Source organism: Emydura macquarii, unplaced genomic scaffold (assembly GCF_026122565.2).
Source record: "Emydura macquarii macquarii isolate MOO-44397 ecotype Brisbane River unplaced genomic scaffold, CSIRO-AGI_Emac_v2 contig_2676, whole genome shotgun sequence".
Taxonomy (NCBI): Eukaryota; Metazoa; Chordata; order Testudines; family Chelidae; genus Emydura; species Emydura macquarii.
In genome coordinates this window covers 17,118,361-17,141,113 of record NW_027132813.1, presented here as the reverse complement: position 1 = coordinate 17,141,113, position 22,753 = coordinate 17,118,361, and the positions used below count along the sequence as shown (strand labels likewise).

Below are 22,753 nucleotides of genomic sequence, written 5' to 3'. Positions count from 1 at the left end.
TTAAATTGTGGTTTGCAATAAATAATGTATGAGAACTGTCTGTGTATTATTAAATCATCACTACTTTATGTATTATTCTTTACCAGTATAGCTCTCTGGAGAAAATTAGTTTGTTATTTAATCTTCACTTTAATGGGAAACTTCTGAAATTTGAAAGATTTAAAGCTGAAGACTAGGCTAAGGAATTGGAAAGAAATGTACTTGCATGTCTCTAACTGCTATACCAATATTGGGCTAAATGATATCCATAGTTACACTTTGAAAATCCCATTGTAGTGAGTGGGGTTAAATGGATGTAAATGATGGCAGAACTGGGCCCCTGAATTAAACTGGGATGCAGAATGGAAATCTATTCCCCTGTAAATTGAAGACAGCACTCCTTGAAGTCTCTAAACTGCAGGGCTTCCAGAATATTCCATTCAACCTGTTCGGGCGGTCCAAAAAATGAGGTCACATTACCTGGATCCTCCATTACTTTAATTGATTTCTCATCCACTTTAGAAATGATTCAGTGTTTCATGATTTTCAAAACTTTATATTGACCTACTCTCACCCCACCTTACCTATCTAACCTCTACTTAATCCACCACATGCACAGTCCTCTTCTATAAACATGGTCTTTTCTGTATCTTCTCCACTACTGCCCATAGTCACGCTTTCATCTATACAGATCAATTTTCTCCCTGCCTGTGAGCTTCTGAGTCTATTCCTCTCTTCAGAACTCACCTTGAAATCAGAGAAGGGCCTGAATCAAAACCCAGGATTAATTGAACATTTCTGAATTTGGGGAAGTTCAAAATCCAAACCTGGATCCAGGCTTTGGGCTCATCTATACTAACAGTTAGTGCGTGGCAAGCAGGGATGTAAATCTACCCTGCACTAAGTGTCTGCATGGACCCTGCTTCCTGCAGGAAGGAGGATCTGAGCACTGATGCTCTGTATCTTCATTTTGTTTCATCTTGTTTTTGTTGTTTAAGATCCAGTTACTGCAATTCACGATGCAAGGGCATGTAATAAGGGCATTAGCACAGAGCCCAACTGTCTTCAGTAGGGTATCCTGACACAATGGTATACCTGAATACTATAATTGCTGGAACATGGCCTTATGCTGACTCTTGAACCCTAGTTCTGATACTATGCACAGAACATGTAAGCACAAGTCAAGGTTCTAGCCAGATTGCATTTTATTACTGTGGAGCAGACATGCACATATTCTACAGTCCACAGACATTGACATGAGATTGCTATAAAACACTTTTAGAACTCAGTAGTGCAAAACAAGGGTTGGATTATAAAATCTTTATTCACAGGGAACAGTACATTATTGTACAAGTGAATTCAGTGCCACTGAACTCAAGGGGGCTACTTGTGGTCTAAGATACTGCTGAGTGAGAATAAAGATATCACAGCTGGGTCCTATATTTGAGGCAGATGAACATAAAGCTAGATTGCAAACCACTTATTCACACTGGTGAATAGTTATACCAATGAGCACTCCAATTTCAGTCAATGAAACCACCCCTGGAGGTAAATACTCATCAATGTAACTAAGAGACTCACTATAAGGCTCATAATATTTCATAGTTTGGGGAGTTATTTCTGCAAAATCTCAAAAGCACAATTTTTCATAAGTTTTGCTAACTGTGGGAATTTTTTCTACACAGGCCTATCCTCACATTAGCAAATTTTACAATAATCAAAACAAAATATTTGTAGACATCTGGCCAGAGCCTTAGCTGCGTAAACTGGCATAGCTGCATTAACTTCAACCAATAGCGGTATGCTGACTAATGCCAGCTGAGGAATTGGTCCCTTGTCACTAAAGATGTTGTTTTCTTTCTGGGAAACACCAAAATCCATCACTGATCTGCTGTGACAGGCTGGTTTTAATACAAGCAGAAAAAAAACAAAGCATGGCAGATGAATAGTATAATAATATAAACAATGCTAGAAGAGGAAAATTGACTGTAATATCCATTTGCATGAGGAATATCCTTCCCGAAATGAATTACAGCTCTGAGATTGAGAAGCTAAAGACACATAGTGTGGTAGAACTATAATACTTTCATTTCTTGTCTTTCATAAAATATGACTCTTTCTTGGATCAGAAAAATCACTATAATTTTGCAGTAAACCAAGTTGTAGGTGCTCTGTTCCTACATAAGAAATAATAAAAAGCGCAAAGTGTTGATGGATTCAATTTCCTGAACCTCCTGTGTGGCCTTGGGCAAGTTATTTAGCCTCTCTGTGTCTCAGTTCCCCACCTGTAAATTGGGCATAGTAGTACTCCCCTACCTCAGAAGGGTGTTGTGATGGTGAGGTGCTCAGATATCATAGTAATGGGAGAGATAAATACAGTGTAACTACACTGTAACTACAGTATAATTCCAGTATGTTTATTATAAAGTATGACCAAAAAACGTTTACTTGCTAGTGTCTTGTGTAAGCAGCAGAAAGGTAGAATTTTAGCAGAGAAGCTAAGAGTGGTGACAAAGTGTTTTCAGTTAAAAGCACAGTGAGGAACAAAGTCACCTCTTAATGCTTTTCAAATCACGTTTTGGTTTATCAGCCACATGGAAGGGACATGTTTTCTCACAGTTATTGTGAATCAATCAAACTTTCGTATTGCTACTTCCAGATTTATGATGGAGAATATATCTTCTGACATGAGATTTTCTTCAGACAATGTGTAGAAGTCTACAACAGTTCAATTTAAGAAGGCTGGGTAAATTAGTCATCGTGCAATAAGACATGTTAAACTACAATACATTACTTGGGAGACGTCTCAAAATGAGAGAGAAAATGAATGTGTTGAGACAGTTATCACTATTCTGTTATAGCTCATTCCTAGTTCTACGTTTCCTAGATGTCTTTCCTGAAATATAAGAAGATGCATCCTTTTTAGAAAATAAACATTCTGTACTAGCATCCATAGAAAACAATACCCAGCATCACAGGTGGATTTAAAAGAAGCAGGAAGCTTTCTAGATTTTGTTTAGCTAAATCTGCATTGGTAGGTAGAAAATTCTGAATCTCTCAAATTTTTAGAGAGATTGAACTAAGCCATTTTCAAAATAATTCATACACATAAACTTTACATAGACCATGGAAGTTAATTCAGAAATTGGACTCTGTTCAAACAGGGTCTGAAAATTCTGCTTGCCTTTTCAATAAGCAATGGGTCTACCAGTGCTTAAAGTTACAAACGTTTAAGTGTTTTGCTGGTTCCTATGTGCAAATTTCAATGTAGGCTTGATAGGGGGCTATTACAGATACCTCTAATATCTTTTTACTCTTTTCTTTTCTCAACTTAATAAAATGTTTGAAGATTTAAAACAAAACCAAAAAATCCCCAGTAAAATTAGCTGATTTGTCAACATGCACAAACTGAACTACTGTCCAGTTCCTCAACCTAATTCCCAATGCATTGCCTGAGGATATACTTCCCCTGCTTCAAGGGCCACAGCGAAAGCTGTTGCTTCTATTTAAAAAAGAATAATGTTGAAGCTTATTTGCCAAGAATTGGAAACATTATAGTACCTAAGGCATATAATGAGCTGTGTTTTTTCATGTTAAACTAGATAAGCCACCAACAACTCTCCTGAGGGAGACACTGAGAGGAAATTATTGACGAGCCACTTTGCTTCTTTAGAACAATTTTCATTTTTCAAGTTGTTTCCAGCTCAATTTAGTCTAAGGAAAATGTCCTCTAGTGTAGCTGGAATACATCTATAAAATAACATCACAAACATTAGCTTCAAGACCTGAGGAAGAGCTCTGAGGGGCTCAAAAGCTTGTCTCTCTCACCAACAGAAGTTGGTCCAATAAAAGATATTATCTCACCCACCTTGTCCCAACTTCAAGATCTGCAGTTAGGTGAGTTGGCACCTCCTTTTTAGCAGGCTCTTCGAAGAGCACTAGCAGGGCTCTTTGAAGTGACAGTAATGCAGTTTTTTATTTGATAGGCCAGTGATTAGAAGCAGCTGAGTGAGAGGGGTTGAGCCACCCTTTCCAGCTCTGTGGGGGGCCCACGCTTTAAAAAGCACACTGGCTCACAGTGACTGGTAAGATGAAGGCAGATGGAAGACTAAGAAAGTTTGCCAGTGGAGGAAGGTAGGGTTGAATGTTGCTGTTAGTTGTCCCCTTCCCCCACCTTTCCTTATCTTGCGGGGACTCTACAAGGAAGAAGCCACAATAGGAAGAAAATGGTGTGTCAACACCACCACTGACAGCTCTTCCTCTGCCTACATCTGTGGGGTCCCCCGTCAGTCAGGCTTCTACTCAGGCCTTGGTCTTTGAATGAGGCCTGCATGTCCCCAACAACAAAAGCCAGGCAGAGGTGTCATCTGGTGTGACAGGTGTCTGTTGATGGAGTCCCTCAGGAAGCAGGTAAGAGAGCTGCAGGAGGAGGTGATTTGTCTGCGTTGCATCCGGGAGTACAAAGACTTCATTGGCAGGACGCACGTGGAAACTTCTGGGACAGAGAATGTTAGCCTATTATAGATGACTACACCAGCACCAGAGGAGGAAGGAGAATTGGCTGCTCTATGAGGAAGAGACTGGCTGCTGGCCACCTCAGGCAGTGGACAGTGCTCCACCCACCCTCGCCAAGGTTCCCTGTCCACAGAGGTGAAGAACCATTATGCTATACTGACAACAGGAGGTGAGGAGCAGACCCTAGTAGCTGAGAAGGAGCCAGCTGCCTCCAAAGCTGGGAGGCTCACAGCCACCACACCCAAGAGGAGGAGGTGGTATAGGCTGGTGGAGTTTGGGGATTTTCTTCTGGGGTGGGGGAGGCATCCATCTCCTAACCTAACACAATGACCCAGGAGGTGTGCTGCATTCCTGGAGCTCATGTGTGAGATGTTGCAGAAAGGTTGTCGAGGCTCATCTGTTCTTCTGACAGCTACTCCATGCTGCTCATTCACATGGACACTAATGATACTGCCCGGTATGTCCCCGAACACAGTAGCAGTGACTAAAGGGCTCTGAGAGCAAAGGTGAAGGAATCCAGTGGGCAGGTGTGTTCTCGTCCATCCGCCCAGTTGAGGGTAAGGGCCCAGATAGGGACATGCACATACTGGAGGTGAATGCATGGCTGCACAGATGGTGTTGACGGGAGGGCTCTGACTTACTCAACTGTGGGATGCTGTTGTGGGAAGAAGTTTGCTGGGAAGAGATGGGAGTCCACTTGACCAAGAAGAGAGAGAACATCTTTGCACATCAACTCACCAACCTGATGCAGAGAGCTATAACAAGTTTCAATGAGAGCAGATGGCAAAAGCCCACAGGGAAGCATAATAAAGGCAATCTTATGAGAGTGCGAGATATTGTTGGGGATGTGGAAAATTACAATAGGGTGATAGAAGTAACAAAAGGGAAATCAGTGGGGGAATCTGCTCAATATCTTAGATGTCTATACATGCATGCAAGGAGTATGGGGAATGAACTGGAAGTATTAGTCCATAAACTAAATTATGACTTAATTGGTATCACAGAGACTTGGTAGAATAAGTCTTATGAGTAGAATATTATTGAGGGGTATAGGTTGTTCAGGAAAAACAGGAAGGGAGAATCTGTTGAATTATATATAAAAAATACACACTTTTGTTCTGAGGTCCAGAAGGAGGTAAGAGGCAGACCAATTAAAAGTTTCTATGTAAAGATAAAAGGAATAGAAAAATGACGGTGTCATTATGGTAGGGGTCTACTATAGACTACCAAATCAGGAAGAGGAGATGGGTGAGGCATTTCTAGAACAAATAACAGAAATATCCAAAAAGCATAAGACCTGGTAGTAATTGGGGACTTTAACTACCAAATTTCTGTTGGAGAAGTAATACGGCAAAACATAAAATTTACTACAGGGAACTACCTTTTATTTCAGCAAGTGGAGGAAATAACCAGGGGAACAACAATTTTAGACTTGATTCTGACCAACAGGGGGGGGAAGTGGTATTGAATCTGGAGGTGTAAGACAACTTGAGTGAAAGTGGTTATGAAATGATAGATTTCATGATTCTCAGAAAAGAAAGGAGTCACAGCAGCAGAAGAAATGCAATGGACTTCAAAAAAGCAGACTTTAACACACGCAGAAATGATAGATAAGGTCCTATGGGAAGAAAATCTAAGGGAAAAATGAGTTCAAGAGAGCTGTCAGTTTCTCAAGGAGACAATATTAAAAGTACAACTGCAAACGATCCCGATGCAAAGGAAAGATAGGAAGACTAACAAGAAGCCAATATGGAGCTCTTTATGACCTGAAAATCAAAAAGCTATACTACAAAAAATGGAAATGGAATTGCTAAGGCAAGCACAACTGTATAGCACAAGCAAGTAGGAAGAAAATCAGAAAGGCTAAATGAGATACACCTAGAAAGGGGCATAAAAAGGGAATAAGAAGAGGTTTTTTAAATACGTTAGGAGTAAGAGAAAGATAAAGGAAAACATGGTAACTCTACTTAGCAGGATGGAGAGCTAACAACTGATATCATCAAGAAGGCTGGGGTATTTTATGCCTATTTTGCTTCACTAAAAAAGTTAATGATAACCAGATATTCAACACAATCAATACTAACAACAAGAGGGAAGGAACGCAAGCCAAAAGAGGGAAGAAACACGTTAAAGAATATTTAGATAAGTTAGATGTGTTTGAAGTCAGCAGAGGCTGATGAAATTCATCATAGAGTACAGTGAAGAAACTAGCTGAAGCAACTTTGGAACCATGAGCAATTATCTTTGAGAACTCATGGAAGATAGATGAGGTCCCAGAGAACTACAGAAAGGCAAATGTAGTACCTTTCTTTAAAAAGGGGAACAAAGAGAATCTGGGGAATTATAGACCAGTCAGCCTAACTTTGATACCTGGAAAGCTAATGGAACAAATTATTAAACCATCAATTTGTAAGCACCTAGAGCAGTGGTTCTCAACCAGAGGCACGCATACCCCTGAAGGTTTGCAGAGATCTTCCAAGGGGTACATCAATTCATCTAGATATTTGCCTAGTTTTACAACAGGCTACATAAAATGCACTAGTGAAGTCAGTGCAAACTAAAGTTTCATACAGACAACAACTTGTTTATATTGCTCTGTATATTATAAACTGAAATGTAAGTATAGTATTTATATTCCACTTGATTTATTTATAATTATATGGTAAAAATGAGAAAGTAAGCACTTTTTCAGTAACAGTGTAATGTGACACTTTTGTATTTTTATGTCTGATTTTGTAAGCGAGTAGTTTAAGGTGAAACTTGGGGGTACACAAGACCAACCAGACTCTCTAATTATAGTTAAACTCTGAAATAGGCTTCCAAGAAAGGTTGCAAAATCCCCATCACTGGAGGTTTTTAAGAAACTTCGGACAAATACCTGTTAAGGGATCATCTAGGTTTACATGGTCCTACCTCAGTGCATGGAGCTGGACTTGAAGACTTCTCAAAGTCTCTTCCAGCCCCACATTTCTATGAGTCTATATTTCATAATCTTCCTTGTGACAGAAAAAAAAAAAAGCTAAGTCACCTTAGAAATCCTCTCAGCACTGGCTCCTTGGGATGAGAGTTTTGCCTAAGGATGGATTGAGGGCATTATATTTTTATTACTATTCTTTAGACTGCAATAGCACTCACCAGGTGCCAAATGCAATCCACACACATAGGTGGACAGTCCCTCCCAAGAACAGCATACACTAAATGGATGCAAGATGGGAGAAGGGGCTAGGTTAGGCAGCTGGTGTGCTGAGATCACTGCCTATTATCCCTGTATTGTCTCATAGTGTCTTATGCTCCCCCATCATTCTGTATTCACTGGTTGCCTCATCTTATACTTTGATCATAAGCTCTTTGGGTCAGGGTCTGTCATTTTGGTCTGTTTGAACAGTGCCTAGCAAAATAGGGTCCTGGTCCATGACAAGGGCTGCTAGTTATACATATAATAATAATAATAATGACCTATCAACAGAGGAGAAACAGTGATGGCTGGAACACACATTGGTAGATCCTCTTATTTTGAGTTTTTTACTTAATTGTATAATTATCCCCTGCTGCCTTTCTTACCTAGTGATTATTTTGGTTGCAATTCTCAGGGATAACCCTGCAGAAGGAGCCCTGGCAGGCACTGGGCCTGAGACAGCTCTCAGCCATAGTGCATCCTGAGTGTCCAGGTGTGGGGAAAAAAGCAACGTGCCTGCTTCAATCCCCTTCAAGAAATGCAGCATATGTTCCCCTGTGCAGGTGGCCAGCTTTGCTAACTGGTGTGAGGGAACTTGGTGTAAGGAGGACAGTCTGCTCTCTGCCACCCATATTCTTTTTTGGGGTGGCTAGCACACTAGCAGGCAGCAGTCCCTGTGCTCAGAGAATACACAGCTCTGACTGTGGCGGGCTCGTGAACAGGAAGTACAAAGACAGGTGGAAGTTTCCTGCCTGCCTTCATGAAAGGAGTGCAGGGCTACACGTGTATTGAGCTTGTGGGGAAGGCGGGGGAGAGGGCGAAATTCCCTTGTGACAGGGCGCTGGGTGGTGACCCCCTGGCCAGCCCCCTGTCACGCTAGCCTAAATAGCTGAGGGACAGCAGAGCTGGTTAGCTGGGCTGTTGCCTGATTGCCTGGAGGGAGGCAGCTGTCAGCATACACAAGCGGAGCAGTTGATTAGGCAAGGGGTAGTAGCTGCCCAGCTGACCCACGAGGGCTTATATGCCAGGGAAGAGGAGGCCAGAGGGGAAAGGAGTGGAAGGGAGGGTGGAGGCTTTGCCCATCTCCCCGGACACTGGACAGCCTGAGAGACTGCTGGCCCAAGGAATTCACGTGTACCTTGTAAATAAACGCACTGGTTACTGCACGCAGAGGGTCTTTGAGTCCTTTGTTCACTAGAGGGGGACTGAAGCAGAGGGGCTGCGGCAGAGCACCCCTTACACCCTTAAAAGGGAAATTTCAGTTTGCAAAATGAATTTTCAATTTGTTTCTCTAAAATTGCTTCAGGCAAAGATCCTGAGCTGGATTGCTTGCAAAATCTCATGTGCTCAATATAATCATTAGATGGGGCAGTCAGTCATTCATGGTACAGACAACAGTCTGCTTTATCTCTTTAACTACTAAACTTTTCCTATTAAATAATGTCACTTTCACAAAATTAATGTAGGTTCCACTAATATTCATATCATTACCTGAAAGATAGAGTGTGCAGTATTGATTTCTAATACTTACGACTACTTTTGATACTCATGTGTCCTCTGAAAGGACCCATCATGGAATACTTGGGGACCATGGCTAAGTGGGATCCTAGAAAAGAAGGAAAAATATGTTAGCTGTTTATTAAAACAGGAAATATTCAGCTGTCCCAGAGCCAAGAAATGGTGAGGGAGGAGTGTTGCTCAGAGTGCTCATGTACTACCGAGGCAAACTGCAGGGGACTGGGACCCCTGGGATCTTGTCTCAACTCACTCATTGTGAACCACAGCCTGCTATGACAAACTCCATGAACCCCACCTACTTCACTGGAGTTGTAAGGGATGTGAGACAGACCAGGACTTGTCCCTGTGTGACTTTGGGTAGGTCACTGAACATCTTTGAGCCTGTTCTTCCCTGTAAAATGGGTTCAGTAATATTTCTCTCTCTTTCAGAGCAGTACAGAGAGGCCTAATCTATAAAGTGTTTGTAAAGTTGTTTGGAACCCCAGGAGCTCTGTAACAGTGGATAGCATTATTATATTAAGAATCTACCAGCTTGGGGCTGATCCAAAACCCATTTAAATCAGTGGAAGTCGTTCCACTGACTTCAATGGGTTTTGGAACACGCCTTTAATGAGGAAGAGAGCGCCTTCCATTTATGAACTCAACCACAATTTATTCAGCCGCCCCTCCTTCCCACTCTCTGACACGTATCTGGGTGGAACAAAACTTGCCCATGCGGATCTCAATGAGAGTCATGGTGGTGGGGGTGGGGAGGATACTCCATGAAAGCTCCTCTGGGAAGACTCTGCAAGGTTCCAGCTGTTGAGATTTGGAGGAACAGGACAGCCAGATTCACCACAGAACATTCATCCCTTCTTCCAAACACCAAGAAGAAGCTGGCCCAAGGGCAAGCAGGCTGCAACAATATATATTTCTTCTCTCTCCCCACTGTGACATCCCCATACAGGTGTTCCAGGAACAGCCTTGCTTTGGGGAACTCCTGGCCATCATGGTTCCTACAGGAACTAGGCTGTTCTGCAGGGGTAAAGAACCAGGATAGGGATGTCTGGGGGAGTAGACCATCTGGTCCTCCATTAATAGTATAGGGAGAGATGCCCAACTCCTGTTGACTTTAAATGGGAATCAGGCACCTAATGGTCTCTTTTGAAAAATCTTCCCCATGTTCCTCTTCCTCCCCCAGTTATCATTACCAGTTAGCATGAAGACACTGATGAAATCACCTCAGGAGAAAACTCCCTGTTACACAGCAGAATCTCCATGAGAACCTCCTCAGTGCAAAAACAAACCTACTATGTTGACATTTCCACAATGTTACATAATATACAAATCATGTGAGGAGTCCACTGCAGAACATGTAAGCTTCTGTGCTAAAGAAAAGGCAAACCAGCATGCTGCTATGTAATGTGATTCATGGCTATGGTGAGCAGTGAAAAGAACACAAATGATTTTCTAAAGATATTTTTTTTAAATGGGCCCAGAGCACAGAAGCCAGAGCTAAATCAAAACAATGAGATGAGCCCTATGTAGCTTTAGAAGTGAAGAAGTAAGTAGAGAAGATGACAAGGAGCATTGAATCGCATTGACATTATGACGGTCAGGTCTATCACAATGCTGACTGCTTAAATTCATTTCAAAGGAGACATATGGTACATTTTTCAAACTGCTTACATGATTTAGATGCCTAAGTCCTATTTTCAAAAGTTACTTAGTTTTTTCTCCAAGAAAAATTTACACAAATATAATTTGAACTGGCTTTTAAAACGAAATAGTGAAACCAGTGCAAAGACTCCCTGGACACCTTTCTTTCAGTATGAATGGCGTATTTTGATTTAGCTTAAACCTGTTGCTAATCAGCTCAAGCTAAACTGCACTAAGCCATCTCATACTAAAATAAGAGCATCCACAGTCTTTTGCACCAATTTAAACTGATTTAAATTCACACCCTGTACAACTTTGTCAGGTGGACAAGCCCTCAGGCATTTAAGAGCCTAATTCTCTTTGGATTTAGGCCAGCGTTTCTCAAATGTGGCCACCAGTGGCTTTTCTTGTGGCCACAGACTCCTGAGAGGTGATTGGCATAGAGGCAGGAAGCAGCGGCCTCTCCCCCAGGGTTGCCAGCAGGGGTTGGGCCCTGCCCCCCCCTGGAGCCAGAAACACTGGAAGAACAGGAGGCTGCTGTGAGTTCCTCACCTTCCTGGAGGTTGTGGGGCTTGGGCTTCTGGCTTCAGCCCTAGGGTGGGGATGGCAGGCTCCAGCCATGGGGCTTTGGCTCTGTCCTCAGACCCGAGCTAACCACTCCCCATCACCCCTGGCTCCTGCTGCCTCCTCCATCCTTGAGCTCTGACCATGCGGCTGCAGTCTCCGTCCCCAGGCTCTGGCCACGAGACCCCAAGATCCAGCTGTGGGGCTTCAGGCTCTTGCCCCAGGCTCACCTTCCCATCATCCTCAGCCCCCACTGCATCCTCCAGCCCCCAGCTTTGGCCATGCGGAGACAGGCTCCCAGTCCCCAGCCTCAGGGCTTCGGGCTCTGGTCCTGGGCTTGCCACCTCCCCCTCCATCGCTGCCGGCCTCTGCTGTCCCCTAGCTCCTTATCCACCCCCTATCACTCCTGGCCCCTGCTGCCCCCATCCATTGCCCCTGGCCCTCACTGCCTCCCTACCCACCTCACTATCCAGGGCTTAATTTGTCCCCCACCTTGCAAGGGCTGAGGCAATCTGCTGTGAAAAGCGATATTTATATGATTGTTAATATCGCTTTTCACTGCCTCCCAAGTAGCTAGCAAGGCTGCTTCCCTGAAAAATGATATTAAGAAACATAAAACTATCACTTTTCACAGCAACAGATTTACAAGCTAGCAAGTCTAAAAAAAAAATAAAAAAGCCAAAAAAAACCAAAAAAACAAAAACAAACAACAAAAAAAAAAAAAAAAAAAAAAAAAAAAACCCCACCAACAACAAAAGACAAAAACATACAAAACACATTTTTGTTTCTATTCTGTTTGGATCTAGTAAAGAATAGAGAAAACTACATTATTTTTATTACTGAGTTTGCAAAAAACTCCTACATAAATAAATTACAATTTGGACATGTGTATGTGCCTATTTATTTGTTTTTCCTAATGTTAATTAAGTATTATAGGAAAAACTGTCAGAGCAGCCACCAGCAAGAGTTGGTGACTGCACTTTGAGGCCATCAAAAATTTTGTTGTGAGAACCCCTGATTTAGGCTCCAGAGGATTTATCTACAGGAACACATTGCACCAGTTTAACTGAAACGAGTTTAAAAAAATTTCTATTTGGAATTATTTTTATGAGCCGCAGTGAGAAGGGGTAACTCAGAAGCCTTCTTGCCATTTGAACCAGAAAAATTCTGGAAGCCCCAAGATTCTCCTTTAGTACATACAGATGGAATGTATCTAGCTGCACCCACGTGTTGACAAATGAGCCTTTATTTTTGTTCTTGTATATGGACTTCAGGACAATATTTTGTTCCAGTTACACCTGTGCAACCCACTGACCTCAGTAGTGCTTACATAGATATAACTAAAAGCTAAGGTTAAGATTTTAAAAAGCGACTAATGATTTTGAATGCTGAAGACACCGTAAAGGGTGCCTGATTTTGAGAGGATGGGTGCTCTGCATTTTCTGAAATTCAGACCTCTTTATTGGTCATTATTTGGACACTAAAAAATGGAGGCTCCCACAATCACTAGTCATCACTGAAAATCTTGACCAGCAATCTTAACTGTAAAGGGATGCAGTTAAGAGATGACATCAATGTCTAGAGTTCTGAAGCTATGGAGGCTGTGAAAATTATGGATAATATAATTATTTGGACCAAATCCTGCCAACTCCAACAGAGTCTTACATAGGCTAATCTCCCTTTGAAATCAAATGGAACTATGCTTGGGGATTGTGCTCCCCGTTACTATTTCTAATCCTCATGTAAGTAAATAAACCCCCTGAACTAAAGGCCAGTGTCCCATTTTATAAGAATATCCCCTATAATCACAGCAGGATAAGTATAAAAGGAAGTTCCTCACTCAACTCCACGATGCTAGTCCAGAATGTTTTTTGAAAAAACAATTTATTTCTCAAGTACTTTTATTCATTTAGTATTGAAAGCCATCGAATAACTAGATCATTCTTTAATAAACTGACAACATTTAAAGAGGAACTTGTCTTTCATTAATTTAACATTTGTTGTACGCTGCACTGCATATTGACAGAATTTACAATTTTACTGTTAATCATATTCATCTTTTTATTCCATCTGAGGCAAAATTAGTAAATCTAAGCTTGTTTCAACAATATTATTATTTATTGTGAAAGAGCTGTAGAAAAGAGGACAGAGTGAAGGTCACTTTATTTAAGAGAACCTTGGCTCGCATACAAATTTGTGATGTCGTTTTAAAAAAATGGGAATATTACTTATTTGTGCCCCATTTTATCCTGAAGTCCTTGTTCTGTGCTAAGTCTCCAAGTGAAGAAGTCAATGGGAGATTACCCTGAGATAAGGCTGGAAAAAAAATGAGCAGGTTGTTTGAGCAGGATCAGGCCTTTAATGATTTACAAGAATATCAAATTCCAAATTTGCAGTAGCAAGTTGTCTGATATAGAAACAATGGAAATCACTTACACCTTTGTTGTACAATACCTTCCTGATGTAGAAAATGGTACAAGGGCATTAAGACCCCAATTCAACAATGAAGCTTCCAACATGCTTAAGTCCCATTGGCTTCACATAGACAGACATATTTTAGCAGTTTTGCTAAAATGGTTTTATGGTGGGAGTCACCAGTTGGCACACACACACAGCTTTGAGTATTTTTTCTTAGTAAGCAGCGTATGGTCTTTGAAGACATGCTGTATTGTCAGTTTGGTTTTGTGATGCATTTTCTTTGGTGAAGCTATGGCAAGCAGCAACAGTCTGCTCTCTGCCTTAATCTTTTTTACTACAGTCTATTATTATTATTAGGGAACTGGACACTGGTGTTTGGACTGATCTCTCTGAAAGAGGGGGGTTACTTGCATGCCTATTGTGATCACCTTTGTTCAAGGACTGGGGAAGATAGAGTAAATGAACAAGTTGTGCTAAGAATATATAAAGACTCCCTGTCTTTGACTTCTGATCCAACAGAAAATCAACCTACAAGGCCTGCCTCTGCTGTCATCAGGCAGAGGGGTGGCAAGGCCTGGTCTAGGGGTGGGCGTTTGTTGTCTATATAATCTCTATCCAGTTTCTCTGTATTTTTCTCGGTTTTATATTAACTGTATTGTCTCACTAGCCCCTGTAATCTGGTAACAGGTTACATCCGAATTAAGCATCTGCTTTAATTTTTCTGGAGTATAACAAAAATAATTCAATAAATAAAAATACAACACTTTGCTATATTGTGCACAGTTCTTTTAGCAACATTTTAATGGGAGACTCAGACAATAAATTCAATAGAAGAAATATCAGGTATTTCTTTAAAGCAGGTAGACAAAAGGGAATACTCTACCCAGGGAATTCTTTCTATTGACTATAAAACACAGCAACCACAAGAAGATTAAACTAAACATTAGAAATGCTAAGTCAAAATTACAAAACTCAGAAGGCACTTTGCAAGATTCCACCACACAATTATGAACAAGTATAACATAACATTGATATTGACATCCACAACAAAGATGAGACACTCTCCCTGAATATTTAGAATGAAACACAATGGAAGAGATTAAAGACCATCTAAAAGAAGGAATCAAAAGTATAAAACTGAAGCAGTTACTACTGTAGGAGAGGATCATTTTCCAAGGACAAAGGACCTGCATTTGCATTTCAATAGGAATTTAGAATGCTTTGGTCCTGGCAGGATTTGGCCTCTACTGCAAAAGAGACCGTGAAGCCATGTCCCCTGTAATGTTATTCATGTGTGTCAGTGAGTATGCTGTTGTGTCACACACCCCTACTTCTAATGTTGGGTTTTTTGTTTGTTTTACCAAGGTATATTATGGTGTAGTTACAAATCAGCCACACAGTGTTCCTAGTGCTAGGAATGTGCAAAGTTCAATATGAATTTGAAAGAGAAGTGAATTTGATACCACACATTTAAGCAGATATAAAGTGCGATTTATAACTTTCTCAGATGTTTTCTGTTAATCATGCAATATTGGATACAAGGGCGTGGGGGTCTTCTTCCCCAGGAATACAGAAATACAGTATTTGAGACATGTATTATTAATGGTCCATACATTAGCAGTTCTTCCTGCACATGGTCCACCACAAAAGCACATTTTAAACACTGTAGTAAACATTTTTCAGCTTCTTAAAACACAGGATAGCTTTCCAATAGACTTTAATAGCTCTGGGCTGTCGTGTGAATACTTACAGGATGTAATGTTCCTGGTCTGGTATCAGAGGTAGCCCACATCATATAAGCCAGAACATCCCAAACAGCTCTTTACTGCTGTTTACATAGAGCTCATTCTGTCTGTACTATACAGAGACCCTGCTGGATGCACTTCCTGGTACCTAATTCTCATAAAGGCACAGTTAGTGGTCCAGACTCAGTTCACCCCCACTTTAAAAGCAGCCAGGGCTCCATAGGCACCTCGCTAGTAGAGAGAGCCTCCAGGAAGTTCTGAATCAGCCCAGATCGTGTCCTTCCCTGGCTAGCAATGCCCATTTTTAGCAGTGTACTATACAGCTGCAGGGCTACTCGGTAGAGCAAGAGCAACCCCACTTTGAGCAGGCTTTTTGGCACCAGGTGGCTACCACTATAATTGTAGCTACAGAGAAAAGGTGAGAAGTCAGGAGAGAGAGATAAAAGAGGGAAAAGCCATGGCCTTTATCAACTTCCTTTGACATCAAGGGGAGTTGTGCATGGATCGGCCTCTTTAAAAACAGAAACAGAAAACAAATACAATGAGGAGCACATGAAAGTAAGGGGCAAATTTAACTTCACAGGCAGCTTCTGACCCTTCTTCTTTGTTGCTTTTCAATAATAGCACCTGGAATGGTAGCAGCTGGTAGGTTTAGCTGGCAGTATATTTAGAAATGTCTTTTTTTTTTTTTTTAAAGTCCTACCAGCATTAATTCTACATTTTGACTCAGTCTGAGCTCTGCACATCATCTATACTGCTCTGTGCAGCTGCATTTATTATTGGTATTTCTTTACAACCAGTACTAGTCTCATAATTTTCTAACCGCATTTTCAAGGATCTTAAATAGTAATTAAAACTCCACAATTGCACTGGCCTTTTTCTGCTAATTAGCCCATTTCTCAAGTACCGATTAGCATTTTACTCACCCTCTCTGCAACACAGTACACTCTAACATGCCCTTCTGTAGTACACAGGCTGTGACTCAACTAAAACTTGTAATCTCTTATGCAGTATCCAAATGAGAGAACTTGTACACACTAGGGAGCCTGTTCATTAGTGTTTAACCTGCATGTGGTGGCAGGACAGATGAGCTAATTGCCTGGCAGAGCAGCCAAACAGCTTCTCAAACATGCAGCCCAACCATGACATCTTGGTGGGCTTTGGCAGGAAGCACAGTCAAGCACCTGTTAAAGCAGAGATACTTTTCAGATCCTTTAAGGTAAGGCAAAACACTTCAGACTGCATTCATTAACAAAGAATACAACCCCCTCCTGGGCAGGTAAGAGCAAAGAATAAATAGGCATATGCTATCGCTTCTGATGGCCAGGAACCTGCTGCCTGCACATTAGTGAAGTTATTATTTTAGGTTCCTTTGAAAATTCCACCCTTAAAGATAGTATTTGCACTGCTAAGAGTCATCCCCATTCCTGTTGCCTAAAAGTTTTCTCATGATATCCTTTGATATTTGACCCTGTGATATTTAAGTACTTACTTGTGCCTAGATTATTTATTGATTGACTGTATTATAGTAGTGCCTAGAGCAGAGATTCTCAAACTGAGGGGGTGGGCCCCCCCGGGAGGGCACGGAATGTATTCGGGGGGGATGAGACGTTTTAGGGAAAAAAACCTTACATTTTATCCACGGGATAACTAGCAAAGCTGATTCCTCCAACATATCAGGTCCTCAGATGATGCTATGTATTTGATTCTAGATGGCGCTGTGCATTTCGACGGATTTCTTTTAAGTGTATACAGAGTCCGTTTGCTACAACATGGTGTGCACATTTAATTTTAGGCATTGACCACAATCACAGTTTTACTTTTGCTTTTACTACAATGGATCATTGACTCTGTTTGAATCAATGCCTTCCTGTTTTTAATATTTAGTGAGAGTTGCATGTTGATTTTTTTTTTTAAACTGCTATAGGTACTTGGGTGGTGGAGGGGCCATAAACTATTACAGACACAAAGAAGGAGGAGCACAATCAAATAAGTTTGAGAATCACAGGCGTAGAGACTACAAGTGAAATCAGGGCCCCATTGTGCTATGAACTGCATAGTAAGAGACAGTCTGGCTCTAAAGACCTTACAATTTAAACAGCCAAGACTGACAGAGGGTGGGAGACAGGATGTAGACATCAGGGTGACTGGTGCACAGAAATATGAATGTAAATAACTGCTTTGTCTTCCCTTCCACTGAACAGCAGAGTCGCGCTCATGTTCTCTGGCTCAATGATTATTTTAAATTATTTATCCACAGTGGTACAGTCATTATTCCAGAGAAAGAGTGTGTAGTCCAGGATACCCACCAGGGAGGAGGGTCCAGTCCCTCTTCTTTATTTATCCACAACAGAACAGCTTCAATAAGAGACTGAGGGAGCCCCACATAACCCTCTCCTGTAGCTCAGTGGTTAGAGCAGTTTCCTGAGATGTGGGAGACCCCTATTCAAATCCCTTTTCCTCCTCTAGTAGGAAGGGTTGATTTGAACCTGGGTCTCCTATATCCCAGACAAGTACTCTAACCATGGGGCTAAACATCATAAGGTGTGTGGCACCACCTCGACCCCCTTGGCCAGATTTCAAATGGCACCTAATCTTGTGGGCAGCCTATGAACATGCTTATTGGACCAGTCCCACCGATTTATGCTGCTGAATGCTTATCTTCCCCCAGCATGTGAATTCCTCTGGGGCTTAGGTGTGAGAGAGGCATCCGGACACCTAGAGGGAGGCAGCAGTGTGCATGCTCAGAGGCAGAAACATAGTTACCTAGAGAACTTTTACTCTGAAAAATTAGGTCCCAAGTGAATTTAGGAGCATGCAGGGTTGAGAGGGAGTTTTGTGGACTGCAGTGGAGGCAAAACTGGGACTTAGGTGCCTAAGCATCTTTGTGGATCTGGATCTACCTGTTGGTCCCAAGACTCAGCAGGGGATTTAAGGAAGGAGGGATGAAAGAGATAAGAGAAAAGGCTTCTAGGGAACTGCTTTGTTTCTGTGTAGCTCATGAGCTTCTGTGTTTGAACAATAAACTGGGTCCTGAGGCAAGGGCTGGAAATGGACTCAGGCATGGCACTGGTTCTTTCCCGAGCTAGTAAGATAGCACACCAACTTCCAATGCCTCTTTGCTCTGCTCTGCCAGTGAAAGGGACTTTCATGTGGGCATAACTTACACTGGGAATTAGTCTTGTCTCCTAGGCAGTTAGCTCGTTTCAGACATCAGTGTAGCTGCACCAGTGCAATCCCTTATGTAGGAAAGACAAATATGAGGTTTGCCTTTGGTGCAGTTTACTCCTGCTTGAAAACAGCATAAGTTCTATTGGTGTAGCTTGGTTCATCTTCACTAGGGGTTGGTATTAATGGCTGAAACTGGTGGTCATTCCCACGAAATAAAGGTCAAAACAAACCCACTTAGCAGTAGCTAAACACAGTAGCAGATATCAATATCTTTTACTGCTATTCCCCCCGATGCCTAGATACCATTGTGCTAGTATAAATGTTCTTGATGAACTTAATGATTTTTACTGGAAAACAACAAAGTAGAAGATTAAAAAGGAAATAAAATCCAAAAAATTTGAAGGGTGTGGAGAAAGGATGTTTAATATAAGGATCTGCTCATTACTGTTCTCCAATATTTTCTCTGACTTTACATAGATCTGTATTCTCCCCACTTATTTCTTCCCAGTCCAATACTGGTATTTAAGGCATATACTTCTTATACCACAATATTAGAAATAACATCAATAAGATCAAAAAGAAAAAATGAAGTGGGATAAGTAAGCCATTTTTAAGCTGAATTCTGTTTTATTAGGTAAGGAGTTATCCAGCATTTCTGTCTCTGGTTAATGATGAGATACAATCTATTGCCTTTTGGAGAGGTGTTCCTGAACTACAAAATTTATTTTAATAGACTATTCTATTATTCCTTTTATATTCTATTTATTATTACTCTATTATGTCTATTTTTCTATTTTTAAACCAGAAGATTGTAAATTACAACTGATACATCTGTGTGAAACGTCACAGGTGACAGTCTTGAACATAGCATTCTCTTCAGATACTGCAGTTCACATTTGAAACCTTCTGGTATACAGCAGATAGCAATGAGCAAGTAATATAGGCTCTTCTGGAAGCAACTGAAGCACTGATAAAAATAACAGACAAATGGTTGCAGGGGAGAAGAAAAAGACAGCAACTGTTTTTTATTGATGCTGCTTCAATGGCATGCTTTGCACTTGGCCAGGCTGCCACAAAGCTTACTACAGTACATTAATCATGATCCTTCTCCACTCTACTATTGGGTCCTATAGTGCTCCGAACTAATGGCTTTTTTCTAATAAATACAAGTGATGGATAATTGACTTAAGGTATCACAAAGTAAAAACAACCAAGTAGGCCAACAGGGATTCCAGATCCAAAGTGTAAAAACTAGTCTCTTCTGCCAGGGAAAAGGGACCATAAAGCCAGTGGATTTGGCCAGCTGAGAATTCCTCCTGAGTACAGAAATCTCTTTGTAGCATAAAGCCAGTATAGCAACTCTATGCTATTCACTCTTACAGGCCCCAGTTTAGGGAGGCATGGCTGGAGCTCTGGCTGCTCCTAGTTGCCAGAATAGCCCACTGGAGCAAGACCCAGGCACAATCTGGAAAATCAGGGAGCTGTAAAGCCCCTTTGTGAGCATATCTTGGCTAGACCCAAGAATTGGACTTTATAACTTTAAACACTATCAAGTTTTGGCCCCCTCCCTTTGTTGATATATGCTGACAATAAATAATAGGAACATATGCAAATTGCCATACTGTATCTGACCCTAGGATCTATCTAGTCTAGTATGCTATCTCCAACAATGGCCAATACAGAGGGAGGTGTAAGAGACCTACAGTAGGCAAGATGTAGGATAATCTGCCACCCCCATTCCCCCGATGTTAGATCTCATTCTCATCTCTCATCCTCATCGCTCTAATAGTTATAGATTGGCTTAAATTCTGAGGCATGAGGTTTAATATCCTTTGCAAATTTTTTGTTATAATTAATTATGAAACAGCGCATACAGGCATATTGGTTTTTTGCCTAAATAACAGGGATACAATAACAAGGATGAGTCATTGCAATAATACTTCAGTATTTTTCTGTACAATCGATTATCAACACTTGCTTCAGTAGTTGCCTGGAAAACACTTCAACTGCCTTAAATAGCTAAGTAACATTACTTTAGCATTTCTAATATTTCCCAAGTATTCCTTTAGGTAACTACAGGGAATGTGCAAATAGGGATAGCTAGTTATCTAATGCACAACTGAGAAGTTTTAAGGGTAGTCGCTGATATATAAATTGGGTTTGCAAAGTGCCTAGCACAGTAGGGTTCTACTTTCTGATGGGGGTTCCTTGGAACTACAGTAACACAAATAAATAATAAATAATAATTATAATGTGTTGAAAGCATGACTGGCATGAATGATTAGCATCCCCATTGTGAATTATCATTGTAAACTCCTACTGAAATTAACTAAATGGGAACTGAGGGTACACAGCATCTCAAGGGACATTCTCAGTTCATAGGATCAGATTCTTAGTAAATCCCACTAGGCACCTATCTACTCTTTAGGCATGAAAATCTGGCCTGAAGTGAACAAACCTGATTAAATAATCCAAGATGTGGTGTCACTTAATTTATTTTGACAGGTGCAGTTTAGTTTTACAGTAATTATTGAATATTTTTCATAGTACATTAGTAAAAAGATTAGCATATTTTTGTTTAAAAAGTCATTTTAATAATATGAGACATCACTCGGCTATTAAAAATAGCTGAGAATTGGGATGAGACCACCAAATTATTTGTGAGAATTATCAAATTGGTAGTTTAGCAAAGTGAGAATTAGTAAAGTTCTACTGTACTGACACTGCTAACAAAACTTATTTCCTCCAGAGTGTTGGCTTCTTCTTTTTGTTAGCTTTTACTTCTTAGCAACTGAATGAATGATTACCAAAAAAAAGTACGTAAGATCTGGTATAATTACAGTAGGTTAAATCTGCTGCATGAAGAAACTGCTTTATCAGGAATACAGGAGCATATAAGAACAGACCCAGGGTCTGCCTAATCCAGAATCTTCTCTGCAATAATGAGCAGTTACTTCAGAAGTTGCAAGAAACCCTGTACTGGGCAGTTATGGAGTAACTTGTCCATAGGTATCATTTCTTCATTAGCCCCCATTAATTATAATTGGTTTATGCCTTGGAGTATGAGGGTTTATATCCCTTCCAAAACTCTTAAGAGTGAAATCCTGGCACAATGAAGTAAATGGCAAAACTCCTATAGACTTCAGTGGAGCCAGGATTTCACAGTTTTTCGTTTTTCAAACATTGCTATTGAAAATTAAGATGAAATCCTGGCCCCACTGAAGTCAATAAGAGTTTTGTCATGTGGTTCAGTGGGGCCAAGATTTCATCCTCAGTGCACAAATTTCCCATTACAGTTGATAGGAGTTCTGCACAAGAAGGACTTGCAGAACTGTGTGCATATAGATAGGGCCATCTCCTCAGTGTAAATGTGTGGCTCCAGGAGCTATGCTGCTTTACACCAGCTGAGGCTCTGGGCCATTAATGTTCAATCCTGGAAATTGACTGCAAACAATGGAAGCTTTATGCTAACCTGCAAAATGGTCACATTTTGTTATATTTTACCTTTTTTTTTTTCTTTTTTTTTAAAACCTTCTACCAATTTAAAATTTTGTTTTTGTATATTTTTTTTTTTTTTTTTTTTTTTTTTTTTCATAACTAGAGGTGCCACCACAGGCTACTCAAAATCACATGCAATGGAAATTCATTATTGGGATGCTAATTGCTGATTTAACACTAGATACAGAATAATCTTGGCAGTATTTAGCCCTGAAAGCAAAATGTTTGGAGCTTCCAATTATGGGCCCATCCGACAAGGTCCTGACTTTTTTTGCCCCCTGTGAATAATTTTGCCTTGATATTTTTTCTTCAAAATAACTTAGGTTTTAGTTGAAAAATCTAATATTTCTTGTCTTTTGGCAACTGAATGGTTTTTTATTTGAAAGTGGGTTGAGGCAAGGATCCACCTTCAATTTATCCCCTCTGAGGCCACGGCCAGCGGTGTTGTCTAACTACCCTATCTCCTGCCACACCCTTATCCCCAGCCCAGAGAGACAAAATACTGTTTCTGCTTGCACAGGCAGAAGGAACT

General features: G+C 40.9%; 1 protein-coding gene across 1 annotated transcript in view; it reads right to left on the bottom strand.

Annotated features, from left to right (window-relative positions):
• LOC137164516 (spermatogenesis-associated protein 7 homolog) overlaps positions 1-15,944 on the bottom strand; it is a 32,914-nt gene extending 16,970 nt beyond the window's left edge. Inside the window, exons 1-2 of the mRNA XM_067565405.1 lie at positions 15,558-15,944; positions 9,201-9,275 (exon numbers count right to left, since the gene is read on the bottom strand). Coding sequence (XP_067421506.1) covers positions 9,201-9,261 — 61 coding nt within the window. The 5' untranslated portion in view covers positions 9,262-9,275; positions 15,558-15,944. The remainder of the gene's footprint in view (positions 1-9,200; positions 9,276-15,557) is intronic.
• Positions 15,945-22,753: the final 6,809 nt, after the last annotated feature.